The sequence below is a fragment of the Anolis carolinensis genome, chromosome 5, assembly GCF_035594765.1.
Source record: "Anolis carolinensis isolate JA03-04 chromosome 5, rAnoCar3.1.pri, whole genome shotgun sequence".
NCBI classification, from domain to species: Eukaryota; Metazoa; Chordata; class Lepidosauria; order Squamata; family Dactyloidae; genus Anolis; species Anolis carolinensis.
In genome coordinates, this window is record NC_085845.1 from 177,072,502 (window position 1) to 177,084,744 (window position 12,243).

Sequence of the window (12,243 nt, forward strand, 5' to 3'; positions counted from 1 at the left end):
TATTGGCCCTCCGAACATAGCTATGGATTGTTGAAAAGTTCTTATTTTAGCAAATGAAATGCAAAATACAATCCTACATTAGAGTGATTTGCCTTCTTTTCATAAATTGACTCTTGAGTTATTATCTATCTACAAGACTGTTTTTATCCTTCCTTAAATAATGTTAAATATAAAGAAAACAAAATATAAATCATATATCACTTTAACAAGTGAAATCATTGGGAAATAGATAGACTGTGTAATATGCTTGAAAAACAAATCTTTTAAGACGTTAAGTAAATACTTGGGTATGGTGCACAGGAGATGGAGGTATAACAAAAGTTTGTGTAGCTTGGGAATGAATTTTCTGTGACAATTTTAGTGAAGTTTGTTTTTATCACATATCAATAGTTAAAAGCTAGTGAAGTATAGCGACTACCGTGCAGTATAGTGGCTACAATGAGATTCAGGATATCCACATTCTAACCACCATTTTTTTAGTTTTTGATAGCATAGGGAAGGGTTGTTTTTGCTTCTGTTCAGAAGATTTTACCTCACTTTCTGTCCCTGTGATAATTGGATTCTGAAAATTGTAGGTTGTCATGGAAATGATTGGCAATATAGCTTTAGTGAATAGACCTTTTCCCATGATAACTCTTACAGGAATGAATTTCCCTTCCTAGGGGTAGATTTTCTATCTCTTCCTGTTCTCTCACCTCTGTTTGTAACTAAGAGTCATATATGTTGGATGTTTGTAACTTGGGGACTGCCTAAGTTAAGCAGTAGGTCAGCCTCCTCAAATGTTGCAAAATAATTTTCTAAAATCCCTCCCCCATTCCCTTTTTGTACATGCACATGCATGCAGACATTTCTGTAAACTATTGCTGCCCATGCACAGCCATTAAAGCAGATACAGCTTTCCTAATCTAATGAAAATACGCATGAATTCTCTTTTAATGACAGTGTACAAAGAGTCCTTTCATATCAGGAGTTGCTATGATTCCATGGCAAAATGGGGTCATTTCTTTTTTTCTTGCTTTCTTCTAGGCAACATCATAGATTTCTAGCATGTGATCTGGTATTTGTGTATGTGCTTCCTATTCAATGAAAGATGTATTTAGAGCTGCATGCAGCATTACCATAGACATAATGTTCACTGTGGGAGTAAAACTGTGTCTGTCTACCACATCAGGCTTTAAATGTGAGATCAAATGATCAACAGTTTTGAAAGAGTATATTTTTGTGTGTGATGTGTATATTAGTCTTGCGCATTTGAATAGAATCACTATCAGTTTCTGTTTGTCCCATTTGAATGGTCCCATTTCCATTTCTGTCTATCGCTTCTGAAAATGGGTGCTTATCCAAATGAGCTTTTTTGCCCAAGGTCCAAAAAAACCTGAAGATTTTTGGCCCATGGGTGGCAAAGCGCCAGGGCCTGCCATGACCTACATCTGAGCATGCTGCGCGCTTGGCACCCAGCACTCAGCTGTAGGCCCTGCCAGGCCCTGCCAGCTGGGCTTACAAGCATCGAGCACTCGGTGCTCGGTTGTAGGCCTTGCCAACCAGGGCCTACATCCGAGCAGGCTTGGCAATCGGTGATCGGTTGTAGGTCCTACCTACAATGGAATTAATTATATACACGTTTTTAAGGTTTTTATAATGTGTTTTAACAATGTTATTAACATATCTGTTTATATTGTTTTGTTTTTATGATTGCAATTTGGGCATTAAATTTTGCCAATTTTTGTAAGCCGCCCTGAGTCCCCTCGGGTGAGAAGGGTGGGGTATAAATATTGTAAATAAATAAATAATAAATAAATACCAGCCAGGGCCTACATCTGAGTGGGCCAGGCTTTTGGTGCTTGGCTGTAGGCCCTGCAGCCAAGTATGTTGAGCATCAAGTAAGAGGCACTCAGCATGCCAAAAATCAGCCGAACAAATGGCTACCATTCCTCCTCTTTTTTTTGTTTCATTGAAGTTTCCATTCCAGAGGGAGTTGTACCTTTCGTGCCATCTGAATGGATGGAATGGTATGAAAACACGAAATAAACAGATGAGACAGTAACCAGGACTATAACTAGTGTATATATTAATTATATTTCTGTATCTATAACTAACGGTTCATAGCAGGGACTAGCAAATTGGGGTGGAGTTAAAATTTTGTGCCACCCTCCTGGCAGGCAATCACATCAGCATAAACCAGAAATAATACTATGTCATATCTGTTTCTTACTTTGACCACTTCGTGACCACTTTAGAGGGTTTTTGTGTTGGGGGGCAAGGACAGTAAGTCGCCACATTTCAGACATTTCAACACTTTTATTTGCAAAATGGGGACCTAAAATTGCTCCTGAAAAATTGATTTTAAGAGCTGAAATATTGGAGATGACCAGAAAGACCAAATGACATTCATTTGCCTCATTCGGCCCACTACAATCTAATCATAGATAGCAAATTGCTATTGTTACAACTTCCAGGATTCCTCATAATGGCAATGCTAGCTATTGCTAGTGGGAGTTTTGCTATTCAGCAACATCTGTAGGGCTGTATAATTCATACCCTGGATGCTAAATTAGCGAGACTGGACACTATCCCTCTTTCAGAGAAACTGGGGTATTATGTTGAGAATTATTTGTCATAAGTAATCATGAACTGCCCCTTTGCAAGTAAGACAGTACACTTCAGACATTCACTCTGATGCTCTTTTCACAGCATTCACTCAACAAAATACAGTGCTATTTTAGCAGACAGTTCTCTGACTTTGAGATTATGTTTTGTTATGTTGTGCTCTATTATTGTTGGGGTTTTTTGCCTCAGTTGCAACAGTCTTTAATTCCAAAATTAAGTTGGCATCTGCCTTATGGTCCATGGTAAAAATATTTTAAGTAAACTCACTGGAAATGTGAAAGATATGGGGAAGGAATATAGTGCTCCTTCCCTACTTTGCAATTCGCTTTTCGCTCCCTCACTGCTTCGTGGTTTTTTCCTGAGTGGCAATGTCTGCCAATTCCTTTTGCGCATGCGCCCTCCCTCTCGTTGGCATCCACTCTGGATACCGACGAGAGGGAGGCACATGCGCAAAAGGGAAACTGTCAGGCGCCAGAGAGGAGGTTGCCAAGAAGAAGTGCAGGAAGAAGGCTTGCGAAGGAGAGAAAGGCCACCTAACTACTAATATAATGTGTAAATATTAAAATAAATATAGATTTTCACTTATTGTGGGTGGTCCTGGAACGTAACTCCCACAATAAGTGAGGGAACACTGTACTTGCAATTTATTCAAGAGATCTGCTCATGGCAATTCAGAAGCTGTGCTATGATAAATACTTCTGTTTGCTGTTGTTCTATAGCAATTGAAGTTTTTGTGATATTTGCCTTGGCTTCCTGACTCTGAAAGGTTTTCTAATCTGATGTTACTCATTCCAGCATTGGTGGCACCCCAAAAATATACTCAAAAATTAAATAAACTTAAATAATGTCTTTTTAAAATTGTGATAAAGCACTGGAATTAGTCTCACATTTTGCAATGTATGGTTGTAACAAGCCATTCTGATATTGTTGGTAGCAAAGCTTAGATTGACAACTGGCACTAACCACTCTGTTCTATTTGTGTGATGATAAATTAGCTAATAATTTCTATAGCACATTTAAGCTGCAAAGTACTTTATAACTGTTGTCTCACTCATCTTCACTATTCCCTTTGGAAAGAGGTACCTTTTATAGATGTGGAAACAAAGATAATAGAAAAGTGACCGTCACAATGTCACTCAGTGCTTTTCCACAGCTAATGTAGGATTTATACTTGTATTTCGCATGCCTAAATAAAATACATTTTGGTGGCATGAAGTGGTGCTTTGCTTTCATTCAGCTACATGCAAATTGTTTCTGTTCTCTTAGCATAAAATGAATTAGTCTTTGGTAGTAACTTGGTTTCTAGTTATTTATAATGCCATGGAAACATCAACTTCAGCAACAGCAATTGGGTCAACACCAATTACCTAAGAAATAAATGTATTTCTGTGATTCCTTTTTCTGAATTCAGATATTTTTGTTCACAGATCTGAAGCAATGTCTGTAATATCTAACCATTACGTGAGATGGGCTGGTTTTACATTACATTGCCAGTGTTGTGTAATGCATCTATTAAAGGGTGAATAGTTTCTATGTTTGTGAAAATCAGTTAAACAAAGCACTTCGTTACTTATCAGATTTGGAAGGAGAAAGAGAGATAAAGTCTATTGAAAACAATTCCCCAAATATGCGTCATCTAAAAACAAACAAACAAAGAAGCATATATTCCGAAATGGTGATTGAGACTACTTACAGGGTTCATATAACTTCTTTATTGAAATAGCTTCATTGGCTACTGGATCATTTGAGGGCAAAATTCAAAATGCTGTGACCGTTAAAGCCCTGAGTTCACACTATCTGAAAGACTGTTGCACCTTAGGAAGTGGGCTTAGTCTGTGAAAGCGTGTGCTACCAACTCCATTCTCTCAGTTAAGGTGCTACAAGGACCATTTTCATATTGATCTCTCCCAGTATGAGCCTTCCCAAGTTTTAAGATCTTTACGAAAAGGATTTATTTCAATTCCAGTACCACTGCAGGCGTGTTTGGTGAGGACATGTGAAAGAGAGCCTTCTTAGTGATTTCGTCTGGTTTGTGTAAGTCACTCTCACAGGATGGACATTCATTGAGCCACCTCTCCTTTCTTTTTGACAGAAAGCAAACATCTTTTAACTCAGGCAGGACTTGGGGTTATAATCAATCACATGTCAAATAATTTTAAATGGGTTTGTTCTATATTTTATCTGAGTTTTATATGGTTTTAACTTTGTGTTTTCACCCAGATTTTTAACTGTTTCAATGCTTCTGTACAAATAATTGCTTAGCTATACCTGGTTTTTAATTGCTCTTAAGCAATCTGCATTGAGAAAAATGTGGCATATACATGAAATAAATAAGGAATTAGTGCACTTGCGGAAGATTTGACTTCCTCTGTATCATTTTGGCTTGTTAGACCCGTCTTTTCAATGAAGCAATCACTTTTATATCTTCCCAGCTTTCAAGTACACTTAACAATAATGAATACATGTTGTTTGAACAGAATATTGCAGTGTTCAGTGAAATAATTTTGAAATCAATTCCATTACATCAGCCAGAAGACATTGCTAATAAAACCCCTATGATTTAGCTTCCTTTTGGATTGTTATTTTTTAAAAAATAAAATAACATGACAATCCCAGTTTATGACGACAGTATTATAGGGAAGAATGACTTCACAGGAATTGATTTCAGGAATTGATTTCAGGAAACATCCTCCTAGATGTTCATCCTCTTGCTCTGCATCTTTTAACCTCAATGTTTGTTATTGGTTTACATGCCCCCAGAAGGGATACAAACGTTGTTGCTACTAGTACTACCACCCTACTATGGTTTTAACCAAGATGGTATTAAAGGATTTGAGAAAAGACCAATTTCGACAGTCTTTCGCCCTCTTATTGAATACTTCCTATCTATTTTTAGGTTCACTGAAAATGCAATGACTACTTTTATTAGTTATGGATGCCATGGGCTTTATCTATTCATAGTATTATCACAGGGTAATACAACAGAGAACCACGTTCTGTTCCAAGGTCTAGAGCCATATTCAAGAGAGTCCAGAGTCGAAGGTAAAATCAAAATCCGAAAGTCCAAGGGTAACTCCAGAGTTCAGGAAAACAAGATGGCAAGAGTCCAAGGTCATAGCTCCAAGTACTAACATTGCAACTAATAACAAGTTGCCACACATGAGTTCCTTAAATGCTAAGTACTCAGATGTTCCCTATTGCTGGCTCATTTCATTGTTAATCTTGAGGATCTTCCAACCTTAGCCTTCTCTCTTAACAGAACCATGAAAGCTGGGACACAACGTTTTTTCTGCCTGCTCAGACGAGCTTGCTTGCACTTGTTCTGCAGGCTAAGAAGTAGTCACTACTTTAATGGGTTCTACTTCAAAGCTTGGCTGAGAGAGCTGCTGGGCTCCATCTCCAAGGCTGATCCTTCAAGCTGCATCTCCTCAGCCTCGTTACCTGAGTTTTCCATGAATATGATTCTAATTCATCTTCTCCAATACAGTATAGCAGCACTTCAGCTATCCATACTACAGGGAGGAAACACCAGTTTTCTTTCAAACTCCAGAGATGCTTGTTTCAATTGAGAACAGATCCTGAAGATGGGAAATTCCCTTCCCATTCCCCTCTATCCTCTCCAGTTAGCAATCCAATTTTCCACTGCAATTTTTTTGGATCATGGTCCTAATCATGCCATTGGCCAACTTTGTTTCACATTTTACAATAATTCCGGCTCAAGCCATCCCCTAGTCTCCAACTTCGCAGCAAATCAAGAATCTTCACAGGATACAAGAGTATGATGCCTCTTTCTTTTTCCAGCACCCAAGCCCATTATTGGAGAAATTTCCCACAACAAAAGAGGGGGAAAGTTGACAAGTAGTGTCATCTTGACATCACAATATGAAGGAATCAGAATGGTCAAATGTACACAGTTTTAAGAGCACTACATACTTTGTTCAGAAACAAATGAAGTTCCAGAGTCGTAACTCCTTGATGCATACAGTTTTGTGTTGCATTTCTATACACTTTTATTTTTAACATAAACATTATGGAGAGTGTCCTTAATACATTATATTTTTAGGGGTACAGCTTACATTGAAGACATGTAAGATGTACCCCTAAAATATAACATATTAAGGATGCCCTCTGAAGGTTCTTTTGCTCTCATTTACCATTTGTTATAGCTTCTGGATTTTCCATTTTCAGCTGGTATGCCTGCTGCTCTTTGGAAGCAAAGGCTGCAGAACAGGTGGTCCCGTTTTATCTCCCTAAGAATACCACCTGTGCAGAGACATCAAGGAGAATGGGGTTTTATTTCATTTTCAAAGAGTAGCATAAAATTGTTGCTTTTTCATAAAATGTATGTCGTGTGTGTAGCTGATATGATATGATACTCTGTTGATTTATGCTCTTTTATGATGCTTCTAAGGTACTCATTTATTGTTTTTGACATTTTACAGAATGCTGAAATTGGGACTGTTGCTCTTTTTTAAAAAAAAATTGCAGTGTGCATGGCCTATTTTTACATTAGTTTTGCAGAGGCACTGGAGGAGTCTGTTAGGCTGCATCTGCCCTGCCAAATAATGCAGTTTGAACTGCATTCAACTGCATTATATGACGCTGTACTGACCATATAATGCAGTTCAAACAGAATTATTTGCCAGTATAGATCCAGCCTACTTTGGCAGAGCTGGAGACACAGCAGTGACAAAATATTGAACTACATATATCAGGATTCCTTCTCTTTCTTTCAGACAGTAATATGTGGGAGACTGTGGACTCCATGCTTCCAACATAGGAACAGGTCGAAGTTGGGAATCTCCACTTCTGAGAGAATGCTGGGAATCTGCAGAGGGCGACGGAAATTCCTGGCTGCCTCTCTGACTCTACTCTTTGTTCCTGCTATAACTTGGATTTACCTGTTTGCTGGGAGCTTTGAAGGTAAGAAAGAAAAGCCTACTTCATTTTGATGGAGTCTAGATGGTGGTGTGTTTGGGGATTTCCACTGATGACACTTCATATCTAGAAGGCTGTGGACAAATGGGATGAAGTTCCAATTTCCCAATTTTTCACTCCCTTTAAGAAGGGTGTATGTGAAGGAGCAAGGTGGCAAAAGCTGTCTCTATACAGTGGCATTTTCAGTACAGTATCTGTATTTCAGATCTCCTGACTGTTTTCTTTCCTGTGGGTATGCTTGATTTGAGGCTAAATCACCATTCATTCATTTGCTCCATAGCTGATTTACCTCAAATTGAAGATTTAGAGAAATGTTTGTTGTAACTAACTATAAGATTTTGAAAGAAAAGCATTATAACTATATCCCCCTCATCCTTTAAAAAAGTAATTACACCTTAAAGCGGCCCCCTGCAGAGCTGCGAGAGGCAGTTAAGAACTTGTGGCACTCTGTTGGAAGGAAATGCCATGCATTTCAGACATGGTGCTTAAGAGTTACCTTTCTGTTTTCAGCAATTTGAAACCTAGATATGAACCTAGATATGAAGTTTTCAAGAATGACAGAATTTTTTTCTGATTACCATAATTTAGACTGTATGCTTTAAAAAGTTTGGAAATGCAACTTTGCTGTTGTTGCCTGTGGCATACATTGGAACCTAGATATGAAGTTTTCAAATTGCTTGCTGGAAATTTATTTACTTTTTGCAACCTTTCCACCATTCCCAGAGCTAAAAACTGTGTAGTAGTTCTTTTATATTTAAAATCATTTAATAAAATTTAATATTCTCAGAAATAAATTCCAGGAAATAGCTAAGTGTAGAGTAATCTTGTTCAGGAAGACTGCCAGTCAGGTATGCTCCCTTTTCATGGTATTCTGTTCCATTTCCCTCTTTCTGTGTATTTTAGAGCAGATAGTCTAGGTAAACATAGACATACACTTAGTAGGGATGTAAATTTTTGCTAATTTCATTCTTGAAATAAGCAACAAATCAGCTTTCCAGCTTACTTTCGGCTGTGATAAAGTCTTCAAAAAGTACAAGTAGTCACAGAGTAGGATTTGTTTTGTGAAATTGTCACATATGAGATTTTTGCACAGAAAACAGCAGTTTCTGTATGGAAAATTTATCTAAAGGGATAGCATGCCTATATTAAAAATAATTTCTTGAAAATTGCTTGATTAATAGTTTCTAATTAGCCCTTGTTTTCTTGTTACAAATGGAATGAGCTAGGATTGTATCATTAAATATTAAAAGTTTGTTATGGCTCTCCTTGTTTTCATTTCATCACTTCTACTTTGATGAGTATTATATGGATTTGAAACCCAAATAGGCTGTTATCTGAAAAACAAGAAATAGTTCTCCTGAGACTTGCAGAAGTACAATAACATGAAATAAAACCTTTAATAGAGGAGACAGGGAAGCATGTTGCTTTCTGTTAGTCTTTGCATCACCAAGACTGTTGCTCAGCTGAATAATTATTTACTGAAAGGTATACAATTGTTACCATCTACAAAAAAGTGAAAAATTATCTCTATAACATAATCAATATACGTTAATGTATGTCCTGGGTACCTAGATTTAAGTTTCCGGTTCTTCAGTCTGGTCTAATCATTACATCACAGTCAGTGATGGCCATTCAGCTCCTTAAAACAGAAACATCATAATCCTTAATTTTTGGCCATATTTGCTTCCCCCACCACCCTGATATCTTAAAATATACTGAAAGGTTCTTCCACTATGCTTTGCAGCAGACTCCTGCAGAGGCTATGGGTTTTTTATCTTATCTGAGCTGGAAATTGTAGTCTGAAGGCCGGCGGTGGCCCTTTCACATTGCACAAGTATAGCACTGGGATTCCACTTTAACCATCATGGCTCCATCCTATGAAAGTTAGGACATTAGTATTTAGAAACAGTGCCTCACCAAATTACAAATCTCACGATTCCACAGAATGTAACTGGCAATTAAAGCTGAATCATCCTGCTGCTGCTATGTAGTGTAAAAGGGACCCCGTTTGTAGAAGATCACATCACAATTAATCTAGCCTTCTGTGAAATAAAGGATGTTAAGGATGTTAAGGAAATGGTGTGTTACTTGTATATTTCATTCCCTTTTGACGTTATTATTGCAGTGGTAGACATGAGCTTATGCAGACGAGTTTCTGTTTAATTACAACTCAGGCATAAAATAAAATCACTGCATGAAATGAATGTATACTATAGTGCAATAAAGCTGGAAAAGGCAAAAACGCAATACTTTGAATCATGTTGGTGTCTGCATGTTGAAAACCAGAACTTGGAAAAGTTACTTTTTCTACATGTGGTTTTCCAAATCTCTTGTGAACAAGAATCAATTTCCCCATATGTTTACTTTAGAAATAGTTGTGTCTATTGGATTTAATCTTCCATATAGGATTTCTTTTCTTTTTAAATAATTCACCATCATCAAAGAGCCACATAAAAAGATATATTTAATGGTTTTGTTGCTAAAGGGCTCAGTGGTAGAATACGTTTTTTGGGATGCTTTACATGTAAAAGATCTCAGGTTGAATCCTTTTCTGATGTCACCAGGTAAAGTTGAGAAGGTGCCAGTGAATTCCTGTGAGGTGATGTTGTGCTAAACTGACCGCAGTCTGTATGAATCTGTAATGAAACTAGGCCAATGTATCTGTACAGCTTCTGTTTTATGTGCATACCAATAAATTTAAATATACAATCAGGCCTACACATTCACTGGCATTAAAGCACAGGAGAGGACCCCATGAAAGTGAAAACCGCAAATAAAAATTACTTTTTTAAAACAGATAGGGAATACTCTCTAGGAATCCCTAGGTCTTCCAGGATGACTCTATGGTCAGTGTCTACTAGAACTAAAGGACCTAGAAATTCCTAGAGATGTGTTCTGTCTAGGAATCTCTAGGTTCTTCAGCACAACCTTATGGTCAACCTCCAGCAGAAGTTGAGTACAGGGTCAACTGAAGAACTTGGAGATTATTAGAGAACATGTGTTAATCAAAATTGTAAATAATCAAATGCACAGAAGATAAGCCTACAATAGAAATGGGGTACGTGGGGGAAAGTTTGGGATAGGGATAGGGTAGGAATAGGGGAGGGAAAGAGAGAAAAGAGAAGGTAAGTAATAGGACCATAAAAAAAGGGGGGGGAGATAAAAAGTTCTTTTTGGTCTTCCGCTTTCTGTCCTTTTCTATTAACCTATGTACACGAAAGAAAACTTTAATAAAAATTATTTTTTTAAAAAAAGATAAGCCTACAATGTGGAGGGTCAACTGTGTAACCCTTGTCAGCACCTAGTTTTCATAGAAAATCTTTTGAAAGGGGACTGAAAAACAGACCTGCAGTACACACACTTCTGTCCACATTACTTTCCAGCTGTGCTGTTTTTCTCTTTTACTTTTATCAACTGGGGAGCTGAATTTGATTCAGAGCCCCCAGCTTAGCATATGGATTAACTGCCCATTAGGATTTATTGACTTTGCCTTAGTTTTCAAGTATATTTTATGTTGACAGGCTCTGATTTGGCATTCTCAGCCATTCCCCCTTTTTATTGCAGACGTGGTTGAAGATATATTTTTTTTGCAGATAGGAGGATTTAAATTTTCTCAGTTTACAGTTCAGTATCTCAAAACCCAAAGGAAATGAAGCCATATCATCTGTTTAGCTAACATCTTGAAAGACAAACCAATACTAAAGCATGAAAAAGAGAATGAAGTTTGCTCCCTAGTGCATAAATAAGCAATATTTGAATGAGCAGTGATTTGGAAGGAAAATTGGTTTTTGTCAAACTGAAAGTGGATCTGAGAACCCTCCAAAAGACTGAAAAACAGATAATTCTCCCTCCACCTGAGAATTGCTTATGGTTGCTGCTCAGGCACCTTCTCAGTGTCTGGCTCTCTGCTTATTTTGGACATCAACTACCAATGGCTGGAACTTCTTAGAGTTGAAACCCGAAATGTATATACAGGCAGTCCCAAAGTTACAAACAAGATAGGTTCTGTAGGTTTGTTCTTCAGCTGAATTTGTTTTTAAGTTGGAATAGGTACTTTTTTCAGTGTAACTCCAGAGATAGGTAGATAGGTAGGTAGGTAGATGGCTTGGATAGTATAGGGAATGGTTAACACTGCTGTGGTGTTTGTTTTCCTGTATGTGCCGTAGTTCTGAAGATTTCACCACACTTTTTGTCCCTGTGATAATTTGATTTCCTCATCCATTCTTCCCAATTTACATTGATCTTGTACGATCCTAAATAAGTAGCAAAATTGAAAGTTGATTGAGACTCTGAAAATTGTATAATCTAACTATGTTGCTGCATTTTGCATGGTAAACCCTACATGATCTAGCTGGTCAAGTTGTTGTAGAGATTGTGCTGACCTGCTTTAGAACAGTGCAACTTAAATGTGTGGCCCTTGAGCCAATGAAGGAAAGAAGCATTTGTACCCAGTGAACACAGAATTCCATCCCTGGCACAATTGAAAACAATAATTGCCAGCGTCCCACATCTGATAACCTCAAAAGCATTGCTTTAGGAAAACAATTGTACTACCTGTAATCTGATGTTAGGAATATGTAAAGCTGTCTTTGGATCAGACCATAAGCCTACCTTGATCATACTATAGATGTGCACTTGTGGCCAAGCATGATAGCCTCCCAAGGGTAGAGTCTTGGCAGTAGGTCCTTAAGTGACTGT

General features: G+C 37.7%; 1 protein-coding gene across 1 annotated transcript in view; it reads left to right on the top strand.

The window, feature by feature from the left end:
- large1 (LARGE xylosyl- and glucuronyltransferase 1) overlaps window positions 1–12,243 on the top strand; it is a 370,540-nt gene that overhangs the window by 89,193 nt on the left and 269,104 nt on the right. Inside the window, exon 2 of the mRNA XM_003220873.3 lies at window positions 7,344–7,530. Coding sequence (XP_003220921.2) covers window positions 7,425–7,530 — 106 coding nt within the window. The 5' untranslated portion in view covers window positions 7,344–7,424. The remainder of the gene's footprint in view (window positions 1–7,343; window positions 7,531–12,243) is intronic.